Source organism: Strigops habroptila, chromosome Z (genome assembly GCF_004027225.2).
Source record: "Strigops habroptila isolate Jane chromosome Z, bStrHab1.2.pri, whole genome shotgun sequence".
Classification (NCBI taxonomy): Eukaryota; Metazoa; Chordata; class Aves; order Psittaciformes; family Psittacidae; genus Strigops; species Strigops habroptila.
Window position 1 is genome coordinate 50,140,494 of NC_044302.2, and position 24,942 is coordinate 50,165,435.

The following is a 24,942-nucleotide window of genomic DNA, read 5'->3' on the forward strand; positions in this document are numbered from 1 at the left end:
AAGTGTGTGTGAAGGAGGAAAATAAAGAGGAAGGACTTTGAACCACAGTTAATGGTAACCAGAAGTGCCCTATGAAATCAGTTAACTCATCTATTTCATTGCCTTTCTTTAGCTTCAGAATTTATTGTGAGACAATCCAAAGTTAAACTAGTCATACAGAGATTTGTGTGCCTGGAGGTATTTCAATTATGTGTGATAAATACGCTTCGAGCTCAAGTTACATGTTTCATAAAACACTTAATACAAACCATAGAAAAACATTCATATGAAGAATTTCAGTCTCCTCCTTCATGAATTCAGAATCTGCTGCATTCTAAAATCCTTGTGCTTTACACAGTGTCTTCTGCACTATTGTCATTCAACATATGCTTCTCAGCATGTTTTATAATGCATGGTGTAGGTATACACCAACCCCAGTCTTGAATGGAGAAGGAAAATAGAAAATAAAGTGTCTCTTGTGACCTACAGGAAAAAGAGGGACTTTTTACAAGAACACTTAGTGATAGGGCAAAGGGTAATGGCCTTAAACCAAAAGAGGGTGGATTTAGATTAGACATTAGGAAGAAGCTCTTCCCTGTGAGGGTGCTGAGGCGCTGGCACAGGTTGCCCAGAGAAGCTGTGGCTGCCCCATCTCTGGCAGTGTTCAAGGCCGGGTTGGACGGGGCTTTGAGCAACCTGATCTAGCGTGAGGCGTCCCTGCCCATGGCAGGGGGTTGGAACTAGGTGATCTCAGGGTCCTTTCCAACCCAAACCATCCTATGATTCTATGATTTTAAAATATGATCTATAAACGAAGCTGAGAATCTTCGGGTACTACGGCCTCTGGTAAGTGTAATCTTCGGTGTCTATATTTTAGCTGTAAAAAGCTTTGGTGGTGTGTAACACATTAACACATCCTTCATTACATTACTTCTTCCCCCAGCGCCCTCAGCCTGTCTCAGCCATCCACTTCGCACGCCAAAATACCAGCACAGCCACGACCGCACGGCAGACCCGAGACTCCCCCGCGAAGAGCCGGAGGTTCCCACCCCACAGGGGGCGGGGGGAGGGGGAGCACCGCCCCCACCGCGGGCGGAGCGCAGCGGGGTAATGTCGGCTCCGCGGCCCGCCGTGCCGGGCGCGGAGCCGGTGCGCGGCCGGGGTATGGAGCTGGAGCTGGGGAGCAGCACGCAGACGTCGCACCGGCTGCTGGCCTACAGCGATGCGCTGCTCTCTATCATCGCCACGGTGATGGTGAGCGTACGGCCCGGCCCCGCCGTGGCGTGGGGCCTGCCCGGCCCGGCCCCGCCGGGGACCCCGGGCCGGCGGCGGTGGGCCGGCGGAGCTCGGGGCGGGCTGGCGCCGAAGGAGGGGCCTGGCAGCGGGACCAGGCCCGGGCCCTGTCGGTGAGGAGAGGACGCTGGAGCAGCCGCAGCTTGTACCGGGCTCTGCAGGTCGCGACCGTGCCTGCCCGGCGCTTTCGGGGAGCCGTGTGCGGCTGTCCCCGGGCCGCAGTGCAGGGTCGGGGGTACATGTGTGGGGTGGCGGGGACAGCGCTGTACCTCTGCGGCGAAAAGTGGTTCTGCCTTACAGAACTGCGGGCGCTTGGCAGCTTCGGGATCCGGGAGTTTGCGGGCACTTGCAGTCTGTTGGGTTTTAATGAAGCTCTGAGTAAGGCAAAGAATGTCACGTACTGACAAGGTTTTGTTGTTTCAGATTTTGCCTGTGGCTCACACAAAAATACATCCCGATCAGGTATCATTTGTCTTTTATTATCTTCTGACTTTTCAAGTATGTGTAACATCCTAATTTAGCACCCCCACTTCAAGTTCCAGACTTTCACAAAGCTCAAGCCATTACATAACATTAAAGCCAACAGAAATTTCACCTCGGGGAAAGAGCTGTTGAACTTGGAGTGAAGAACTTAAAAATACTCAAGATCTGTGTAATCTGCAGAGGCTGTGATATAAAACCTGAATGAGTTGTATATCATAGGCCATAGATTTTGTCCAGTTATTTTTGTATGAAAAATGAATTGCCCATCTGACCAAAGCATCTTTCAGAAAGTGTCTGCTCTTTTTGGTAATACATCAGCATTTAGAGAAGCTGCTTACATAGTGCGAACTGAATGCTGAGTTTTAAACCAAGTTAATAATAAATGTAATCAGAATAAGGAAAGGTGGAAAAGAAGACTACAGAAAACAAACTTCTCAAAGAAACAAGAATGTTGGGAGACATAAATTAATCATTTGATAAATGAGTGGGTTCTTTTTAATAAGGATTTATTTTTTTCTGCTCTTAAAACCCAAATGATGCAAATGTTTTGTCTCATTTAGTTAAGGAAACTCAGCTATGAACCATAACACTGCAAATATGCCAGGAGTCTATTTAAGCCATGGTGGTGGTACATGAAAAATTTGTTGTGGTTAAGCCCTCCCCTTCCTCATTGTTAACAATCATCACATGAAAACCTGATTCTACTCCTGAAGTCTGAGCTAAGAAAATATAAGAGGCATTTTGTGGCCAGCCAGGCACACACCCCCTCCCCCCCCCCCGAAATGTGTTATTACAGTAGCAGTGATGAGAGAGTGTATAAATGAATAACAATGTGAACAGAGCATTGGGAAACCCTTTTATAGATTGGAGAGATGTGTTGGTACCTCATATACCACTAGCTACGCATTTCAGCGCACTTACAAGTGTCTAGTAAACCAGTTTCTCTGCATGGTAATAAAAAGATGGAAGAGAACTGCATTCTTGGCAGGCATTTTCAAAAAATGTGTTACACAGCTGCATGTGTTTCCTTATTTGCAGATACTGCTAATAATGTCACAATGTAACATTTCTCTTTCCTTTCTCCATCTCTGTGTTTCTGTTTCAGAAACTAGGTGAAAGTGTTCAGCAACTTCTTCTAGCAAAAATTGCAGTCTATTTAATGACCTTCTTAATAGTCACAGTGGCATGGGCAGCTCATGTCAGGTACAAACAGAGTGTTTAACCCCAAAGTTAAAGAAAACCTGTTGTTTAAAAGTACAGGAAGTAACCATGTGTGTGATACGTTTCTGTCTTGCTGATAAATTTCTGAATTCTCTTTTGTTGGATGACATTAAAAAAATAGTTATAAAGAAATGCTACCCTAAGCAGTGCAAAACTGTACTCTTACGCCACTGACACAGAGATACAAACAAAACCAAGCATTATATATATCTTAAATTAGAGTTGGTCTTCATTTTACTTCATATTCTAGATGGAATTAAATTTCTAATTATGCTGAAAAAGCATGACTTTGTAACTTCTGTGCTACACAAATAGATGAACTGCGATTAGTACAGCTGGCCCAAAACTTGTCTCTCTTGGTTCTCACCAATGCTTCTTACAAAAGCAATTGCAATATTGCAGATGCTGCATTTTATAGAGCTGTGGACACCACCACCCTCCCCTGTCTTGGTAGTTAAGAAGCAATTGATGTGCACACATCATATTGGAATGAGGGCAGGTTTTACTTGAATTTCGAAATTTACAAATGTTATTATATTCTTGAGTAAGCGATTCCCTGCATTCTAACAGAGGTGTGTAACCTGTAATTCAATGCTTGAAGCTGATACTTTACATCAGTGCTTTTATCACATTGCTTTTATTTGCTTGCATAAGTAAATGCTGAGGCATAGTCTTTGCATAGTTTGGAGGGTGATTGGTTCTATTGATTCTAAGTGACACTTCTGTGAAGCAGGAATTTCATTAACGAGATGTGGGGCAGTTCAGAAGAAAAGCTTATCTTCTTTGTGTAATAAAAACGATGCTGTACCTTCAGGAGAAATAATTTTAAGCCTTAAAATTCTGAAAATACTTTGGCCCTAACAGCATGAATTTGCCTCTGTTCTCCAAAGTAAAACTCAGAGAAAATCAGAATAATAGCTCTTCACACGGCAATGTGAGACAAAGGAAAATCTGAGACTCTGGGTGGACTCTGGACGTCTGAATCTGCTCTGGAAGATTTGTGCAGTGCTACTGCAGGTCTCACATCCCTACGCATCATTGCTTCGTCTGACAAGCTACAAGTCAGCCTGGTGCCTGTATTTTTATTTTGGCATCAGAGTATCAAATAGGCTCACTCATGTTCTTGTGTGAGCAGTGAACAGTGCATGCTGGTGAACATCTGCCTTTGTTCATGCTTCAAAAGCATTTGGTTGAGCAGTGAGCACAGGCTGTCAGTCTCCAGTTAGTTCTGAGCCTTGCCTGTGTTGAAGTAAGTAGGTGATTAATTGACAGCTAATGATGGGTCTCCTGAGGCTCCCAAGCCTTGTGCGGCTCACCAGCATTTTGCTGGCTGTCCTGTCCCAAATGTGTCAGGTGGCAAAAGATAAAGATGTTCTGGAACAAAGTGCAGTGGGAGAAAGCACACCAGTAGCCTGCCCTGTGGCTTGGCTGCATTTCATCTTATAGTGAAGTGCAAGTTCTCCAGAAAATAATTCTTAACTCCTGCTCCCGGATGACCCCCATATATTCCATTTTCCAAGGAATTTTATCTATTTGTCGATCACTGCCTTGTTAGGTTTTTGATATGTAACTTGATGGGTTAGAACTGACATCTGGATCACTTCTTCACAGATTAATTGACTGTTAACAACAGTGAAATTTACTTCAAGCTAAATACATAATTTCAGGTGTAGAGGAGGGATAGAGTTGGGGGGGAAGCCAGTTTGCTACATCATATGCCACTTGCCCTTCAAATAGAAATGGTGTTTTCATATCATTCTAACAAATTACTTCCATGCTTAAGCTAGAGTTTTGGACTACTTGTATAAATTCTGGAGCAAAGGGTGTCAGGTTCCCCTATAAATGTACAATGGTATACAATGTGGTAAAACATATTTTGGGAGCTGGCTTGTTCATGATATCTCGTCTTGCCTTGACAGGTTGTTTCAGGTGATAGAGCTTATAGATGATGTCCTCGCTCTTCTAAATCTGGTGAGTCAAGTCAGACACACTGGGCGTTTAACTAGCATGCGCAGGTCACTTTTTCAGAAGTCTGTATGTACATATCCAGAAGTTTCTAATTTAAATAGCATAAGTCTGCAAAATTTCCAAGTTGGGAAGATGTAAAGAGTTTGAATTCCTCCTTGCCAGAGTGGCTGAAAGATAACTAACTTGCTTTTAACTTCCACGTTTTACTATAAGCCAAAAGAAGCTCTGCAGCAGGTTAGTCTGAAGTTCATCTGAGGGAACTGAAGAGGCATCTATGGCAAAAGCTTCTAATTGTTCATCTGTGTCCAGCTGAAGTATCTGTTCTCCAGGCTTAAGAAAATTAAATGCTATGTCTTTTGTGGCAAAAAAAAGTATCTTAGTGGTAGGTTTGAATTACAGTTTTCAGTCATTTCTCTGTTAGGTTGCTCAGAAGCAATTCAGAAGCTTATCTGAAACAGGATTATATAATCTTTCAAAAACTACCACTGAGAGACCAATCTCTAAATCAGTGTTTTGAGCTTTATGCTTGCCTAAATCTTATCTCTTGAAACTTCTCCATTTACTTGAGTATGTTTTTTTGGGTTTTTTTTTTTTTTTTACAAGCCACCCTGTAGTATCTTGGTTACTAGTAGTTGTAATGGGGATGCTGCAATGGTGAACATATTCTTGCTTTCATCTAGAACTTCATATTCTTTAAAGTTTTGTTTTCCTGACAGTGTGCAACCACACAGTTAATTTAATTTTCTTAATAACAATACTGAGTTTCAACTCTATGAGGTAACACTACAGGAAATTATGACAGAGGACAAGCTTGAGGCATGTAATTCTTATCTAATGTTGCCTTCAAAGCAATGCATTTCTTTGTGCTTGAGGTAGCTTTCTTTTTTTTTTTTTTTTTTTAAATTTGGCTTCCTTATATATGGAGTATTTGTGATCTGCTATAAATGTTTTTGACAGATCAGAAACTCCTCTTTAGGAGGTGTGGTACTTTTGGCATTGCTAGTTTGCAAAGAAGTCTGTTAAGAACCATAGCAAAACTTTTGCCTGTGCTATTGGTAACAAAACTGTAGTGTTTTCTAAAATAAGCCTATACAGATTAGATAGCAAACATGGCAGATGTGTACAGTCAAAGCTCAGCAACTTCAGAAATGTATTTTTTTTCATGACACAGCATGAGTATTTGATCTGTTTGTGTTGCATTCTCTGGACGTACCTTTAATGAGGGAATTCCTTGCTTTGTATTTTGCCTAGTGTTTCAGTACACTTTTTTCTTTCTTAGGCTTGTATGATGATCATAACTTTCTTGCCATACACAGTAAGTACTTTTCTAAAATTTGGCATATGTTTAACATACAGGGTTTTTTTCTTCATTTATTTGGAGAGACTTTACCAAAGTATTCAGAAACCCAGGAAAGTGTTGTTGTTGTATAAACCCTGAATCCATTGTAATAGTTAAGCCTTACTTTTTTTAAATTCATGAGGACATGTTACAACCTACAGTTACTGCATGTTATGGACCAGGCAGAAAATGGGTATTGTAGAAGAAAAATTATAATCATGGGAAGTCATAGTTTCCTGTGATTTCTTGTTGAAAAAGCATCTGTGTTGGAAAATGTCAAAGTTGTCTGATGGTAATTTTGCATTTTGTAAGGGAACTAAAGCTGTGTTTCAAACTGCTCTTTAGATGATACAACATTTTCCTTTTGTAACCTAGACAGAGTTTTTGGTATAATTTTTGACTTGACAGCAAGGTTGATTCTGGCAGCCATTCATTCATCTTTAAATCTGCAAATCTGATGTTCTGCACAATTTCTGGTCAGATAACCTTTAGACCTGGCAAGAATATTTGCAACTGAACACCATATATGCAGAACAAAACAGTTGATTAAAATGCATCTTGATTTATATTGTATGTGTAGAACAGATTTATATGAGAGGCACCTGTTCTCTTTGAATAGATCTATGTTTTGTGTTATATGTATATAAATGTTAGTCTGCAAAGAATAAGGCTGTGGTCAGTAAAACTATCTCTATCAGCAACAGAACATAGTTTTTTTACTTTGCCTTGAAGCTGAAGTAATTTTTGGAAAGTTGTCAATGTTAGCCTGGTACTCAACCATGCTTTCCCCCCTCCTTTAATGAAATTGCATAAATTAATACAACAGGGAGCCATGGAGGTAGAGAAATTAAAAGGTTCAAAAAGGTATCCTAGTACCAAGAATTTTCACAACGATCAACTTTTTTTCCAGTGCAGCCACTGTTAAACATTATGATCAGCTACAAGCCAGTCTGTAGTTATTACGGAGACAGTGTCAGAAAGGTTCAAGTTTTGCAGTATCAACATGAAAGCAAAGCCACCTCTCTTGGTGTCTTTGGTTGGGATGTCTGCATGTGTTTGCGGCTAGAAATTGCACTTAATGGAATTATGTTGAAATGCAACATATTGTTTACGTTTATGAGTTTCAGTATTGAATGAAGAGGGCTTCTATTTCTCTATGGTTATTCCTGCATTGCTTCTTAAATTTTTATCTGGTTGCATTCTTTTTTTTCTAGTTTTCCTTAATGGCTTCCTTTCCAGAGGTACCTTTTGGCATTTTCCTGTTCAGTGTCTGTGCTGTTGTCATTGGTCTTATACAGGTATTGCAGCTATCTATTTACATTTTCACTTTTAAATACATTTTCTTGGCTAGAACTAAAATTATGTTTATTAACTATGGGTAATTGCTAAATGGGTTTTTTTGTTTGTATAGCATTATTTTTCAAAGTTGTGTCTGTTGTAATAATATAACGTTGTGATAATATATAAGATGAAAGTTCGTATTGTCTTGTGAAGCTGATTTATGTAACTAAATCAGCTGATCTCAGAGTCTACAAAATGATAATTCCTTTCCCACCCTTTAAAATTTCTTGGGCAAATAGCAATTGACTTTTCCTGTTGAGGTTCTTACTGAGCCATGCAGCGATAGCTGAGTGAACGTGGTCTTTCAGCCTCGGCCCTTGTCACTTTATGTTCCTTATTATGGAGGTCTTTATTCCACTTCATAAAAACCCATTGTCATGATATGGATTTTTAGAGGAGACAAAATCTTGACATGTAGTGTATAGTGAAATCTCAGAGTTTCTAAGATCAGCCCTCCATGTGGGAGTGAAGAATAAGTTTGGGAGTGGTTTGGAATTTGCTGATTTATAGTTTTACATTTGATAAGCTGCATATATTTGTGTGTAATAACATCAGTAATGCTCTTCTCCTTGCAGGCTGTGATAGTAGCATATGGCTTCTATCACCCACACTTACTGAATCAACAGATACAGGTGTCTGAAAATCAGAATTTCTATAAATGTCATATCTTAAAGGTTATCCTAAGAGGACCGATTTTATGCTTTTTAGCAGCCACCTGCTCTTTTTTCTTTATTCCATTGGTAAGTTCTCCCTTAACTGAAAACTTTGATGCAGGAGTTTATATTAGTTGTATTTAGGACTGTGTATTAAAATAATTATGTCCGTGTTAAATTTGCAGACTTGAGCCAACTTAAATATGCCAGTTCTGTGGTGCTGTATTCATGGCTGCTATTTTCTGCTGGAGGTGTTCAGTTTACAGACACCAATCCGTAATTATTTAATCCATGAAATATTCTGCTATAGTATTAGCCTTATTTGCTCTGCCTGATTTTTTACTTTTTTTTTTGCTTTTTTAATGCTTCTCTTAATTCAAACCAGGTTTTCTAAACTGTAACTTAGCATCTTGCTTATCAGAAGTAGGTGAGATAATGTGTAAGGTTATGTGAAATAAATATCACATTGCACAAACTGAAGACAAGTAAATATAATTGCTGCACTAACTCAGGGTGTAAGAGCAAACAGGTACAACAGCAAACAGGAATAAGCAAAATAGTTAGCCAACCTACATTTCAAAACAGATGTTTTTGGCTAAGGCATGCTTTTACACAGCCTTCTTCATTGCCATCTTTATAAGTTACAGTGAGTTGCTCCTACTTATTAATAGCTTTTATCTTTCCCAGAACTCCCGCTTGGAACTGAAATCTAGTTTTTGGATGTATCCTGAGCCTCCTTTCCTCTGTCTTATTCTTTAGGAAAAGCTGGATTTAGAAGAATTTTGAGAAAGATTCCATGGGAATTAGCAGTGTTTAAATAATACCCAAATTTGGGAGGAATCAGGTTGCTGTTGATAAAAAGGACAGTTATGAGTCCGAATGTGAAAAGGCCTAATTTTAACTGAAGATATGTTTTCCTCTTACACCCTTACTTCCCTCTTCTCCCTTGCCTTGTTCACTAGCGTATTTTCTTTTAGTATTAGTAACAGTGAAAATAGTCTCCAAGTTGCTCTTGTGCAAAGCCTGTGAATCACTCAGGACCCACTGAGGTGTCTTTGGGACATAAGTAGTAGAATCATAGAATCATAGAGTATCTCAGATTGGAAGTGACCCATAAGGATCAGATGGGATAGTTCTCCAACTTCCAATGAAGTCATTACTACATTTTGTTAGCAGAATTATTTCCCTTCTTGTTTTAGCTTGCTTCATTCTGGTACTAAATTAGCTATCAAAAAGCAGTTTCAGGTTGCACGTGCAAAATTCAGGAGATGCATGTGCATTTCACGTGAGCCTTTTCCACGTAATAGAGTCAAGATTTGTTTTTCTGAATGTGACTATACCTGAAGATTGAGAGCAATAGTTTCCTATTAAACTTGGAAAGTAATTTGTATTTTGATAATGAAATTTAAACTGTATTCACTTTCTCTCCATAGTCTTATGTACTTCTTGGGCTCGTAATCGTTTTTCCGCACCTCACTCGATTCATTACGTGGTGTAAAACTAAGATTGTTGGTGAGTAACAATAATCATAAATGTTTGTATACATATATTATTAAGTTGCCAACATGTTATCCATACAGCCTGAAATGAAGTAGTTTTAGTTGTACTTCCATTTTCAGACTTGGAACATAGTGATTTGGGGGTTTATTGAACTGTCTGCTTCATCCAGACAGTTTATTTTCTGCTCCCTCATTTACCTTAATTTGTGACTAGGTTTGTGTAAGGCACAGCACACTCGAAGAGCATTTCTGACTGCAAAACTTGTCTGGTTTGTCCTGAATATGCACATGCATGTACACACACACAAGTACATGAATGACAGCTGCAGGCCATCTAAACCTTTTCTGTCCTAAAAACGGAGCATGGAGATTGAAGAAAACAGGAAGCAAGCTCTATGCTTGTATCACTTTCTTCCCCACAATACTTTATGGTCTCAGATTTTCAAACTGGCAAGAAGAACACCTATAAATTAAACGTTTTCAGGGTAGTTAAATATTTAAGGTGTTACATCTCATTAGTCTAACTGCTGTGGTCTAAAGTTATGCCTTCACACATGGCTTAAGCCAGCTTAAATAAGTGCTTCCTTCCCTTGCACTCCTTGCTTACATTCTTTCTGCCCTCCTTGTGTCAGCACTAATAATTGCACAACCACACCAACAGCCAGAACTGCTCTTAAACTGTGTTGAGGAGGTTGCCAGTGCTAAAATAAAGGAGAAGGTGGTATCATGCAACCTACTCAGCCAAAAAGTGGAGTGCCCCTTTTTGAGAGCAATATGAACTGACCACAGAAACTCTGAACTGATCATGTCTTTTGAATTGGCACTCAGTCAGAAGCCAGAAGAGTAACACCTTTGTGCTTCTGCTGTTGTTCAGCCTAGCAGAAGTCCATCTGTCTACATTGCAAATAGGAACATACCTTCGACTTCCCCATGTGGCAGCAATATTAGACAGGCAGAAATGCTGTGAAACAGCTAAAGCCAGACTCTCAGAGCCAGAGAATAAACATGTAGCAACATTGCGTGTGCCTATTACGATGGGGGCACTGTGGTTTGCAGTCAGGTCATGTCTGTGTACGTCTTACCCTCTTGTATGGCTAACTAACTTAAATTAGTACTCTATTGACTGAGTTGTGGTTATACTTGCTTTTCATTCAGTTTCTCTCCTTACTTCCTCTGGAAGCTGGAGGCTTTTTCTTCATCCAGTCCATACTCCTGAAGTGGTGCAGCTTGGCTAGCTGGCCAGTTCAGAGTCCAGTCCCCACCTTTTGTCCAAAGATTGGATTTATTTTAAAGAAGGTCATTTGATGTCCCAGTGCATCCTCCAGTGAGTTTTTAATCCCATGCAGTAGAGGACCTACAGCTATTAGGGCTTCACGATTTGTTTAGCTCAAATGTTTTGTTCAGTTACAGCTTTTGAGTCATTATTCGCTTGTCTGCCATACAGTTTAAAGGACAGGGCTTTTTTTCCCTGAAGCAACATGAACTTCAGGGAAGAGGCACAGCTGCCAAAAAAGTGGAGTGACTGACCTGTGTGGATGAATGGCACCTTTCTTTCTACAGAAAGATTTTGGCAGGTGGGGAGAAAAAGAAAGGGAGGTCACAGTAGGTTAGAATCATAGAATAGAATCATAGAATCGTAAGGGTTGGAAAGGACCTTAAGATCATCTAGTTCCAACCCCCCTGCCATGGGCAGGGACACCTTGCCCTAAACCATGTGGCTCAAGGCTCTGTCCAACCTGGCCTTGAACACCGCCAGGGATGGAGCATCCACAACCTCCCTGGGCAACCCATTCCAGTGCTTCACCACCCTCACTGTAAAGAACTTCTTCCTTATATCTAATCTAAACTTCCTCTGTTTAAGTTTGAACCCATTACCCCTTGTCCTACCACTACAGTCCCTAAGGAAGAGTCCCTCCCCAGCATCCTTGTAGACCCCCTTCAGATACTGGAAGGCTGCTATGAGGTCACCACGCAGCCTTCTCTTCTCCAGGCTGAACAGCCCCAACTCTCTCAGCCTGTCTTCATATGGGAGGTGCTCCAGCCCTCTTATCGTCCTCGTGGCCCTCCTCTGGACTCGCTCCAACAGCTCCATGTCCTTTTTATGTTGAGGACACCAGAACTGTACGCAGTACTCCAAGTGGGGTCTCACAAGAGCAGAGTAGAGGGGCAGGATCACCTCCTTCGACCTGCTGGCCACGCTTCTTTTGATGCAGCCCAGGATACGGTTGGCTTTCTGGGCTGCAAGCGCACACTGCCGGCTCATGTTAAGCTTCTCGTCAACCAACACCCCCAAGTCCTTTTCTGCAGGGCTGCTCTGAATCTCTTCTCTGCCCAGCCTGTAGCAGTGCCTGGGGTTGCCCCGACCCAGATGTAGGACCTTGCACTTGCCTTGGTTAAACTTCATAAGGTTGGCATCGGCCCACCTCACAAGCGTGTCAAGGTCCCTCTGGATGGCATCCCTTCCCTCCAGCGTATCAACCGAACCACACAGCTTGGTGTCATCGGCAAACTTGCTGAGGGTGCACTCAATCCCACTGTCCATGTCACCGACAAAGATGTTGAACAGGACCGGTCCCAACACCGATCCCTGAGGGACACCACTCGTTACAGGTTTCCAACTGGACATCGAGCCATTTACCACAACTCTTTGCGTGCGGCCATCGAGCCAGTTTTTTATCCACCGAGTGGTCCATCTATCAAATTGATGTCTCTCCAATTTAGAGACAAGGATGTCATGTGGGACAGTGTCGAATGCTTTGCACAAGTCCAGGTAGATGACATCAACTGCTCTGCCGCTGTCCATCAGTTCCGTGGCTCCATCATAGAAGGCCACCAAATTGGTCAGGCAGGATTTCCCCTTAGTGAAGCCATGTTGGCTGTCACCAACCACCTCGTTGTTTTTCATGTGCCTTAGCATGTTTTCCAGGAGAAACTGTTCCAAGATTTTGCCAGGCACAGAGGTGAGGCTGACTGGTCTGTAGTTCCCCGGGTCTTCCACCTTCCCCTTCTTGAAAATGGGGGTTATATTACCCTTCTTCCAGTCATCGGGAACTTCACCTGACTGCCAGGATTTTTCGAATATGATGGACAGTGGCTTAGCAACTTCATTCGCCAGCTCCTTCAGGACCCGTGGATGGATTTCATCAGGTCCCATGGACTTGTGCACGTTCAGGTTCTTAAGATGGTCTCGAACCTGATCCTCTCCTACAGTGGGCCTAAGGTCTTCGTTCTCACAGTCCCTGCATTTGCTTTCCAAGACTTGGGTTGTGTGGTCAGAGCATTTGCTGGTGAAGACTGAGGCAAAGAAGTCATTAAGAACCTCAGCCTTCTCCAAATCCATGGTAGCCAGTTCTCCTGATAGCTTCTGGAGAGGGCCTACATTGTCCCTAGCCTGTCTTTTATTTGCTACATATCTATAGAATCCTTTCCTGTTATCTTTTACATCCCTTGCCAAACTTAATTCTAGCTGGGCCTTAGCTTTCCTAACCTGGTCCCTAGCTTCTCGGGCAATGTTCCTGTATTCTTCCCAGGCCGCCTGTCCTCGCTTCCACCTTCTATAAGCTTCTTTTTTCCCTCTAAGTTTCCTCAGCAGCTCCTTGTCCATCCATGGAGGTCTCCTGGCCCTCCTGCTGCACTTTCTTCTAGTCGGGATGCAACACTCTTGAGCACGTAGCAGGTGATCCTTGAATACCAACCAGCAGTCTTGGGCCCCCCTGCCCTCTAGGACTGTATCCCATGAAACCTTACTAAGGAGGTTCCTGAAGAGGCCAAAGTCTGCTTTCTTGAAGTCCAGGGCAGTGAGCTTGCTGCACGCTCTTCTCACCGTCCTGAGGATCTCAAACTCAACCATCTCGTGATCACTAGAGCCAAGGCTGCCCTGGAGCGTTACATTTCCAACCAGTCCCTCCCTGTTGGTGAGCACAAGGTCCAGCATGGCACCTCTCCTCGTCGGCTCCTCTACTGCTTGAAAGAGGAAGTTGTCTTCCACACAATCGAGGAACCTCCTGGATTGCTTGTGCCGGGCCGTACCGTCCCTCCAACAGATGTCAGGATGGTTGAAGTCCCCCATGAGGACCAGGGCCTGCGAGCGTGAGGCTGCTCCTATCTGTCTGTAGAGCGCTTCATCCACAGAGTCCTCTTGATCAGGCGGCCTGTAACAGATCCCCACCGTAATGTCCCCTGTTGCTGTTTTCCCTTTGATCCTGACCCACAAACACTCTGTTACCTCATCACCCGTCCCCAGACAGAGTTCCATACTCTCTAGCCTATCACTGACATAGATAGCAACGCCCCCTCCCCGTCTGCCTGGCCTGTCTTTTCTAAACAGCCTGTAACCTTCCATTCCAACATTCCAGTCATAGGAGCCATCCCACCATGTTTCTGTGATACCAATGACATCATATTCCCGTAGCCTTGCACACATCTCTAATTCCTCTTGCTTGTTCCCCATACTACGGGCGTTTGTATAGAGGCACCTTAGCCGAGCTCCAAATGAAGCCGACTCAATGGCTGGGGCAGCTGGAACATCTCTACATCACTCCAAGCACTTATTACAGGTGCTGGCAACTGACCAGGAATGTTGGGATGGATCAATGCTCCCCTCCCCCAACACATCTAGTTTAAAGCTTTCCTGACCAGCCTGGCAAGCCTCCTACCAAAACAGCTCTTCCCCTTCTTTGTCAGACCAGCTCCACCAGCCTCCAGTAGATCTGGCCTCCCAAATGGAGCCCCATGTTCTAAATAGCCAAACCCCTGACTATGGCACCAGCTTTCTAACCATTTATTAACCTGCCAGACACGCCTAGCTTTTTTAAGGTCCTCCCCTTTGCCCTGGAGAATCGATGAAAAAACTATCTGAGCTCCAGAGCCCCTAACCACCTCTCCCAGGGCTCTGTAGTCCTTCTTAATGTCCTCCAGGCAACTGCTGTCTATATCTCTAGCACCCACATGGACCACTACAAGGGGGTAATAGTCAGCAGGACTTACTAGAGCAGGCAGCCTCTCAGCAACATCCCTGATCCGAGCCCCCGGCAGGCAACACACCTCCCTCGAGACTGGATCAGGCCGGCAGATGGGTGCCTCTGTGCCTTTCAAAGTAGAGTCCCCTACTACTATGACCCTCCGCTTCTTCCTGGAGGCACCAGTAGTGATCCTCTTTACTGGTGCATCAGCAGGGTGCTCATTAGGTGTGGTGGGTGCTTTCTCATTAGCCTCCTGCAGAACTGCAAAGCGGTTCTGGGTGGGGACATCAGATTTAGGAGGAAGCCCCTTGTCGTTAATTGTCCTCTTCCTCCTTTTTTTGTTCGTTTTTCTCGTGACTAATTCCCAGCTTCCTGGGTTGCTGCCCTCCTTCTTTCCTATACGAGCAATGCTGGACGTTTGCAGCCCCTGCGCAGTTTGAGCCTGGAGCAAGCAGCCCAGCTTCCTCTCAGCTTCCCTGGCATCTTTTAGCTCTCCAACAGCCTCCCGCAGCTCAGCCACCTGCTGCAGGAGGACCTCCACCAGAGCGCACCGAGTGCAGCCCTGTCCATCGTGCACCCCCGCCTCACGAGACCAGTCGAGGCACTTTCTACACTCCGAGGTCTGCGCCGCAGCCTCCCCTCTCATCGGCTCTGTCTGGGTGCCTACGCTGGCCACCGCCGGGGCAGAGCTCCCACAGCGGGCCCTGCTCCTAAGGCGAGTGCTCACCATCCCGCTCGCTGCCCGCTCGCCCTGCCTGCGCGAACTGCCGTGCCACGCCCTGACTGCCCGCCCTGTTCGCCGCGCTCCTGGTCGCTCGCGCTCCCTGGGATGGGTTTTACCCACTGAGGGCTGGTGCCGTCACTCCTGGCGCCGCCCCCTGTGAGTCAGCTGCTCGCGTCAGCTGAGCTGCCGGCTCCTGGGCAAGTCCTGTCGAGGACTTGAGGCTCCCTCGGTCTCTCTTGCCGCTCCGAACTGAGGCTCCGGGACGCTGTGCTTCCCCCCGCTCCGGTGTTAAAGGCGTCCTCTCTGGAGATACTCACCTCGGTTGTTTAAATACCTATTTTATACTATCTGATTCTGTCTTTTTATACTATCTGATTTTGTCATGAATTTGTTTCTAGGTCATAGAGGTGAAGAGGAGGAACACCATAGTTTAGAAACCTTCACTTTTTACCTCAGTGAGCCTCTGAGTAAGGAACGAGTTGAAGGCTTCAGTGATGGAGTCTATGCTATTGTAGCAACCCTGCTCATTTTGGATATATGGTAAGGCTTTGTGTTGCCTCTTGCACTTTGTCTTATTAAATACAATACTAACTTTTGACAATATGTATTATTTGAGGAAATAAAATTCATCAAACATTGTCTTTGCCTTCTAAAACCTGCAGTGATTACTTTAGGTATGATTTTCTGGAAAAATACCAAACACAAAGAAAAGATAATCCTAATGCCCACATTTCAGCAGTAGTGATCATAAGTCTAAGTAATGTGTGTTGGGATAGAGACTCTTAAAGAACAAAGCTTCAATTTTGCTTAGTCATGTTTTCAGATAAAAGGCTTTTATCAAAAACAGATGTTTAGTCACTGTGGCAACTTTGCTACATGAACCTAAAGAAATGCCAACTTAGACTGGGACTTCCTTTCAGATCTAATTTATTTGCAGAGCTGTTATTTGAAATGCTGTTTCTAAGTTACAAATTGGAAAATAAGAAGTGGATGCCTGTTGTTCTCTACTTGCTCAAAGTTAAACAACGTAGTTCAGTTTTGCTCCAGATGTGTTTTTGTAACAGTAATATGCAAAGTAAAGTAAGTTTTTTCTCCACAGTGAAGACAACGTCCCTGATCCCAGAGAAGTTGAGGAGAAATTCCATGGCAGCCTTCTTGAAGCTTTAAGTGAATATGGGCCAAACTACCTTGCCTACTTTGGCTCATTTGTAACCATCGGTCTCCTGTGGTTTGTCCATCACTCACTCTTCCTTTATGTTACAAAAGCTACACGATTAATGGGACTGCTTAACATACTTTCATTGGCTTTCATTGGTGGGCTTCCACTAGCTTACCAGCTGACCAGTGAGTTTGCAGAGAAGTCTCACAATGAAATAGAAGCCATTCAGGTCAGCTGTGTTATCACTTTCTTTGCCAGCATATTCCAGTTTGCAATATGGACTACAGCCCTCTTCCATGAAAGGGAAACTTTGCATCCTTTTGCTAGATATGGTGGCAAGGAGCATGCCTTCATGTTTGCCAAGCTGGCTCTCTACCCTTGTGTAAGCCTTGGGGTCTTCCTTCTAACATGCTTGTTAAGTGAATTTAGCACAGCAATTTTCCATCTCATGCAGATTGTAATCCCATTTGCTTTTCTTGCCTTGCGCATTTTTGTTAGAATTTCTTTAACTGTCCTAAGGTCCGTGATGTCTCTCTCCAGACGGAAGGTTGTATTGTTAGAAGAAGAGGAGGCATGTTTGTCTCCTACTGAAACACTGTCCTAAATTTCTGTGTAGTGCACGTGAAGTTAGAACATTAACTTCAGTTCTTTTGACTCACATTATCTTCATGTTTGGACTATATTGACCTAAACTAAAGCCTTCATTGGCCATAACTGGGGCATATTTAAGTTTTAGCTGGTCATGCTTGAGACCCTGTCTCCAAAACCTGTAATTGAAAAAACTGGGTAAATAGGGGATACAAAGAAAAGCATGTTCCCTTCCTTCAGAATTACCCTTGTGAAAAAAATGCTGCTTGACATGTAACTGCAGTGATGATCAATTACGAAGTGCACAAACAGATGCCCTGCAAAATGCCCGTTTTTCTGACATAGGGCAGTCATTATGGCAGCCAAACACAGGTATCGAAGCTGGCTATGCTGCTGTAAGATGGGGAGCAAGGCTTGAAAGGCATGGAGACCTCTGCATTTCTGGATGGTGCATCACTGCACACAGATTGCTAGTCTGTCCCCCCTCTGTCTCCCTTTTTTTTTTTTAAGGTTACAATGTCTCTTCTGCATAGTCAAGAACTTGTGAAGGCATTTTGAAAGCTACTTGTGCTTGAGTGGTGCTGAGCATGGGTTTAGATGAGAGTTGCAACTGTGACCCATGTGCAGTCTTCAAGGCTAGCTGAACACAGGTTCTTCGGGCATATCTGTTCTAAAAAAAAAAAAAAAGATGCATTTAACAAATGAGGATGCATGTGGTTACATATCCAAGGTTTGAACAAGCTTTAATATCTCCCAGGGAGAAGATTCAAAGAGCTGTGGGACTAGAGGTAAATTTATTTTCAGTTCTGAAGCACCTGCTCATCTGAAATGAAAGGTTTGGATTTCTCAGGCTTTTTGTGCCTATTTTCAAGCGTATTGAAAGGAACATCCTTCCATCCATTCTGAAGGCATTGTGTCATATTCAGAGAGAGTATGTGACTTTCCTGCCACAAATAAGAGTTCCCCATCAGGTAAGGAGTTTTTCCCTAAGTAGAAGCTAACTAAGGGATCCCACAGATTTCTGAGTCTTGCTGAGCCAGACAGCAAAAGAAACTAACCCTGTAGCGGTTCCAGACCACGGCATGTTGAAGTTTTTCTACACTTACATGCAGTTTGATAAGCTTTACACCTACCAAAAGTTACCCTGCCGAGAGCTGTACAGAAGGAATGGGCAGAGTCATCTAGCCTCTGGCTGCCCTGAAGTCTTTACGTTTCTTTTTGGCAGAGCCATTAGTTTGTATCTTGAACTGTCTTAGTGCCTGACAACTTTAATGCCGTATTTAAAGGCATTTGAGGGATTTTGTTGTTCCTTAAAAAAAAAAAAAAAAAAAAATTAAAAATACTGCAGCAAAGTATGTCTGGAGTAATTGTTAGCGAAGAAAAATTCTGGTATCTCACTTCAGTTGAGATCAGTCTTGAAAGCACTTGTGCTTTTGGTTTGAAGCACCTTGATACCAATATGTAATTGTTAGTATTACGTAATTCTTGTGAGAGAGTATGTTCAGATATCCAAAGGAGTTTATACCCAACTGAGGTTAAATGACTTGCAGGAGGATTCTGCATTGCATTTGTATCGCAGTGTTTTTCTGATATTTAATAAAAGCACTTTTGGTTCTATATGGTTTTGTTTCTGATGTGCAGCAAGCACATAATAAGCAATGAATATGTGTACTTGTAATAAATTTCCATCAGCAAAAAACCCAAATCTTCTAGCTCTTTATTTCTGTTCTCCAGGTGAAACTGAAATCTGATGTCTACAATTAAAATTATGTCGGACATATTTTAATTTCTTTTTTCCATTCAGAATCACCAAAGTCCCTTCCAACCTCACCCATCGTGATTTTCTGTGAAACACCATAAAGCTTGTAATGTGATGTAAAGAAATGTTGCTTCTAATTCTGTTGGTACTTGAAGAAAACAAGACCCGAAACTGAATCTGACCATGGAGTTTCATTACAGGGATGCTTTAAAGAGTAGTTAATTGCTGTGTATTAGTATACTGTGTATACTACTGTATTGGCTAATTGGGTTTTTTCCTGTAGTCAAGATACCATTATTCAAATCAAATTTAGTTATATCTCGGAACCTAAACTTGAAGGCAAACTTTGACCTGAGGTTTTGTATAAACAGAATTGATTTAGGATCATTCTAATACTTTTGGTAAGTTCTGGAGAAACAAACTGCATTTCAGAACGAGGCATTAATTTGAATTGTGTGATTCTCAAGTAGGAAGAACATTCCCAATCTAACTATAACTAGCTGCTCTTTACATAATTACTAATGACCACAGGTTTTCATCTCTAGAAAAATTAAACACAATGATTATAATCCCAAAATCATAGAATGGATGAGGTTGGAAGAGAACCCTGGAGACTGTCTAGTCCAACCTTCCTGTTTAAAACAGCATCGGCTCAAGCTGGTTGCTTAGGACTGTATCCAGTCAGACTTTGAGCATCTGTACAGATGGAGACACCAGAACCACTGAGTGGGTCAACCTGTTTGAATGTGCAATTGCCCCTAGAGTTAAAAAAAAAGGTACATTTTTCTTCCATTTAAAAAGAATTTGCTGTATTTCAGTTTGTGTCCATTGCTTCTCATCCTGTCCCTGGGCACCAGGGAGAACAGTCTGTCTCAGTCTTTGCTCCTCCCCATCAGGTATTGAAAACCTGAGAACTCCCCTGATCCTTCCCTTGTAGGCTGCACAGTCTCAGCTCTCTCAGTCTCTCCTTGCACAAGAGACTCTCTAGTCCCTGCATCACCTCCGCTGCCCTTTGGTGAACTCATCTTAGAATGTCCATGTCTCCCCTGTGCTGTTGAGAGCAGAACTGGACACTGCACACTGGATATACTCTCACCTCTCACCTCCCTTGACCTGCCAGTGGCACTTAGGTTCCCAAGTCCAGGAGACTGCTGGCCTTCTTTGCCAGAATATGAGTTTTAATTAAATATCCTGAAAACGAAGAAGTAAAACTGCAGTAAAATGTTGCAGTAGAACTTCCCTCCTAATGACACTGAAATTTTTGCCAGTGGTACTGGTACTACCAGTCAGGAACAACTGCCTCCTAAATCGAATAAGTCAGGTTGGACAAACTGTGGTAATGCATGGGAGGGTATTTGAGAAGTCTGTTGTCTCTCAGCTCACAATTGTGATCCCATGACAGCTGTTTTGTTTGTTTAGGCCAGTTAGCCTTGATAATGGATTCAAGTTCAAGATTAATCCATTCAAGACATTAAAAGATGGTAACAGTCAGTTGCAGCACTGTCATCTTTGCCTTGCAAAGAGTAACAGTCAGAGTTGGAGTTCTTTGCAAAGACAGGATTTATGTTTAATCGTGATGAACATTGTATATGGTTTACGACTTTTTCCATTTTATTTGAAAACAACTGAGTTGGTGCAAATAATTCTCTTATAACTAACCAGGAAGCTGTTTCTTCTGATCACTCAAACTTCCATGCAAGTTTGTAGCAGACATAGTCAAAGCTGCTGTGTGGCATCTGATAAACCATGAACAGCTCTCGTGACTGGATTTTTCAGTAAAATGAAGTCAGTAACCAGGAATTTTGGACTTGCTTAGTTTGATTTTTCAGTGTGAGAGTACTTGACAGTAGTGTGCAAAGCTTAAATTCACTGTAGGAACTTCGGAGACTTCAGCTTGGTAACCTGTGAGGTTACCTGGGACAATGTCAGGTAACTGTGACTTATTTGTTTGCTACTGTGGAACACGGCATAGATAAATGCTCTTGTGGTGAGAAGAAAATGCACAGTTCTCTCTTAATGTTTATAATTTGGGATCTTATCGCAGGTAACTACATGGCGCCATTTACTCCTCCTTTTCTTCTCCATATGTGACGGTGTAGTATCATGATTTGAAGTCCAACTTACCTGCTGCATCACTAGGGGAAGACCAGAACATCCATTCTGTATATTGTAAGAAATGAAGAGCAGTAGTCATTTTTTTTTTTCCTCAGAACTTTAGTGCTTTCTGTTTAAACATTCAGCATAGGGATGTCATTCAATTAATTGCTCTAAATAATTAAAAAATGGAGCGTTTCAGTATTTTGAATATATTAGGCCCCATGAGTAACTCAGTAAAGCACTTAATTAAAATCACGCCACTGTTGCGTATTTAAAGACTTTGAAAATCTCATCTGGCTGAATAGTCAACCACTGTGCCGTTAGTAACCTCACTGGCTTGTTACTGACTTGGCGTTGAGCTTCATAGTGAACTACTATGGCATTAACAACTGACACTGGTGTGCGAAACTAAAGTGATACCCACCCAGCAGTGACCTCTCATTTGTAATGCTCCAAGCATCTGAGTTCTTGCCACTGAAAGTAAACAAAAAATGCAAAAAATCAACACCAAAACCCAGAAGCGACAGGTCACATACATCCGATCCACTTTCAGGTCTTACTGATACAGGACATCCAACAGTAACTAAAAAAACCTCGCGATACTGCAAATGCATGGGGTACTCAGAACCTTCCTTCAGGCTCCCTAAAGAGAGAAACATGTCAGGCTTCTTTTAGCGGAAGAATTTCCATTACCCGTGTCTTGATTACCAGAGAATAACACGGGCCGGAGTTCATCATGTCCTGGCCCATTCAGCGCGTACGTTGAACTTTACGGAAGGTATTTAAAACTATGACACTAACGACCTAAGGCTCAATTCCCTAACCTTACGAGAGAGCACGAAACTCAACCGGATTCCTCGGGCGCGGCTCCTCCATTTTGTGTCGCGGAGAACGGGCACGGCCCATTTTGCGACGTACCAGCTCCCGGGTAACGAGCTACCAGACACCGAAACCCGGCGCTGGGCGGACACAACCTGAACGGCTCCAACAGCTTCCGCGGCGGCAGCTCCGCTCCGCTCCGCCCCGCCCCGCGGTGGGCCGAGCTCTGCCCGCCTCCCGCCCCGCCGCCGGTTCGCAGGCGTCATTTCCCGCCGCTGCCGCCGCCGCCGCGACCACCACCACCGCCACCACCAGCAGGATGATTCCGCCGGTGCAGGTCTCGCCGCTCATTAAGGTGAGGGCGGCGGGCGGCTTCACCGCAGCCGTGCGGGCTCCCGGTACGCTCCGGGGCCCGGAAGTCACCGCTTGCCTCGATGGGCCGGGGCGGGCGGCGGGCTGGGCCTAGCGGTGTGTGTGAGCTGAGCGAAGGGCGCGTCCTTCTCTGTACCTCCCGCAGTTCACCCGGTACTCGGCCCTGCTCGTGGGGATGATCTACGGCAAGAAGCGATACGGTGAGTGCGCGCCGCGGGCGGCCTTCCCCCCGTCTGTGCGTGGGGCCCGAAGGGCACCTTGAGGCGGGTGCTGCCGCCATTTCACCCCGCCCCGCCGCAGCGGGGCCTGGCGGCGCCTGGCGAGGTGTGCCTCGCGGGCGGGCTCTGGCCGGTGCGAAGTGACAGATCCGTCTGAAATGCGCCTTCGTGCCAGCGAAGGTGGTTTTCGTTCGGTTTTGAGCGAATTAGCAGGTTTGTGGTGCCGGCTTTGTGCCGGTTCCTAGAAACTGTGTTTCACAGCACATGTGTTAATGACAGACTATCTAAAGCCTATTGCTGAAGAAGAGAGAAGAATAGAGGCTGAAGAGAAAAAGAAACGTGAAGAACTTGAGCGGATTGCAAAAGAGCTTGCAGAAGGTATTCCCTCAGTTTAATTCACGCATCCCATACCACACTGAGCACCCTGGCTTGCAGGTGGACTGACGTTTTAGTGCAGTGTTTTTCGGAGAAATTTTGGTTTCTAACCACGGGGCTGCACACGCATGTGATCCCATAGAGCAGTGGTTGGGGTTGTGTGAGGGGTAAATAGTGCTGCTGTTTGACAGGCTTTACAGAATGTAAGCTTTGTTAGAGGAAGAGTTGAAAACACTTTTGCAGCCAAACGGGGCTAGTTAAATGACTGTCTGAATTTCCACTGAGAAAACAAACTGCTAAAACCGGTGCTGGTTATTTTGTGAGAAATACGTGGAACTGTATATTAACATTACCCAGATGTCCCTTATTCAGCTGGATGCAGAAAACCTGTGATCCCTTTGCTCCAAGCAGTGCAGAAATCTCACATATGTGACTGATTAACTAAACCAGAAGTTGTGGGCAGCTGCTTGAAACTGCAACTCAAACTTTAAAGTGGTGTCACTAGTGTAGTGTTAGAGGTCAACTTCACTTGTTATAGCTCATGTGGAGTGAGTATGCTGGAGGTGATTCATTGGGATTAGTACTGCTTCTTTTTTCTCATTCTCTTCTGCCCTATAGTATTCGTGCTGCAGCATGCTTTCGCGTGTTGTTAGGGTTATTTATTTATTTGTGGATTTCTGACAAGATTTCTCCCTATGCCATACAGAGGAATGTGCTGTCTAGCTTGAATTCACCTTTTTTGTTTTTTTTTTTTAGGTGGACTTACAGTCCAGAACTTTTAAGAAATTGATCAATAACTCAAGCTACACACTTAGTAACTATTTCCCTGGGAAATAGTGACATTTGCATAGTCCTAAACAAGACTAATGTTGAACAAAACTCTCTAAAACTAGATGAGCCACACATACGTATAATCAAATAGGCGAGTTGGTGAATTTTATTGCTTAGTAGAGATTAAGCTATTTTGCACAGCTGTTTTTACCATCTCAAATATATAGTCTCCATTAGTCATGGACTAAATAAATGGGCCCTATAGGTATTTTCTTAGATTAGCTGAAGCTTTTTTTATACTTTTGGAGATAGAGACTGTACTACAGTGTTGCTACTTCACTTAATAATGGAATTCTGTGATTATGTCTTTAGAATGTTTAAAAGTGGCACACAGATGACCAGTGTGCTTTCCCAACTGGTTTTGGTGTGGTTTTCCTGTTAGAATAGCAATTGTTATAACTTCATTCAGTGCAATGCAGTTGTTGGAGATTGTTCTTTAAAGATGGATAACTGGATGTATTCATAACAATAGCTTTTTCTGGGCTTAATTTGAATTGTCAGTTCAGAAAATAGTAATTTACTAGTAAGTAAGTCAAAAAAGTCCCTTTACCCCAAATATACTTCTGTTGAATAAGCAGAAGCAGGAATCATAAAAACTGGCTAGAAAGAAATGTCACACTTAAAGGTAGCCTTCGATCTCACTAATGTTTCACAGCCTTTAGTACTGCATGGGACTGACTAGTAATGCTAACTGTGTTTGTTTTTTCTTCCCTTCTAGCAAGCCAAGATTCCATATTGAAATGAACAGAAGATTGAATCCTAATTTCACATATGGAAATAGATGGTTAGGCACTGAACTGTGCAGTGGTTGGTGGACTCCGTATACTATTCTCTCAATAAAGTACTTAAAATGCTTCATTTGGTATTTGAGTGAGTTGCATGGAACAGCAGCAGAAATAATTACAGAATGTGACAGGAAGCTTTTGTCAAAAGCTGGCCATTGCTGCGGTGGAAACACCGTGCTATATTCCTCCAGCATCAACCAGTCACTACACCTATAACTAGAGATAATGTTTGTGATCAGAAAAGACACAGTTTAATACACATGGGCAGGTGGGGGAGCAGGCTGGACTCCATCAGACTGAAAAACTGAAGGGCATCCACATGTTTTTTTCTGTAGCAGAGCAAAGAGGTCCTGTCTTGAGTCAGCTTATCCTACCCCTTCCATCTGGGACCAGATACGATGGGCAAGCTGTAGCATTAAAAATCCCCTGGCACCTTCCCACTCAGGCAAACCCCTTCTGCATGGAGGGAAAATTTGCT

General features: G+C 43.4%; 2 protein-coding genes and 1 long non-coding RNA gene across 5 annotated transcripts; 2 read left to right on the forward strand and 1 right to left on the reverse strand.

Annotated features, from left to right (window-relative positions):
* The first annotated feature begins 1,053 nt into the window (after positions 1-1,053).
* On the forward strand, positions 1,054-18,907 carry TMEM175 (transmembrane protein 175). Of its 2 annotated transcripts, XM_030471272.1 has the most exons (10): positions 1,054-1,233; positions 1,696-1,734; positions 2,861-2,958; positions 4,896-4,947; positions 6,224-6,259; positions 7,498-7,581; positions 8,200-8,364; positions 9,711-9,789; positions 15,860-16,001; positions 16,561-18,907. In XM_030471272.1, exons 1-10 carry the CDS (start codon positions 1,090-1,092, stop codon positions 17,222-17,224), a joined length of 1,503 nt encoding a protein of 500 aa, XP_030327132.1. In that variant the 5' UTR covers positions 1,054-1,089; the 3' UTR covers positions 17,225-18,907. The 2 variants fall into 2 exon arrangements, with proteins under 2 accessions (XP_030327132.1, XP_030327133.1); XM_030471273.1 differs by lacking the exon at positions 2,861-2,958 and having other exon boundaries at positions 1,066-1,233.
* LOC116915252 lies at positions 16,372-22,296 on the reverse strand. 2 transcript variants are annotated; one of them, XR_004389865.1, is made up of 4 exons: positions 21,889-21,981; positions 21,489-21,538; positions 21,092-21,127; positions 16,372-17,878 (listed from the first exon to the last, which is right to left on the reverse strand). It is a non-coding gene; the product is annotated as an uncharacterized LOC116915252 (long non-coding RNA). The 2 variants fall into 2 exon arrangements; XR_004389866.1 differs by lacking the exon at positions 21,092-21,127 and having other exon boundaries at positions 21,889-22,296.
* On the forward strand, positions 21,759-24,537 carry ATP5ME (ATP synthase membrane subunit e). Its single transcript, XM_030471275.1, has 4 exons — positions 21,759-22,238; positions 22,401-22,455; positions 22,753-22,851; positions 24,398-24,537. Exons 1-4 carry the CDS (start codon positions 22,203-22,205, stop codon positions 24,421-24,423), a joined length of 216 nt encoding a protein of 71 aa, XP_030327135.1. The 5' UTR covers positions 21,759-22,202; the 3' UTR covers positions 24,424-24,537.
* Positions 24,538-24,942: the final 405 nt, after the last annotated feature.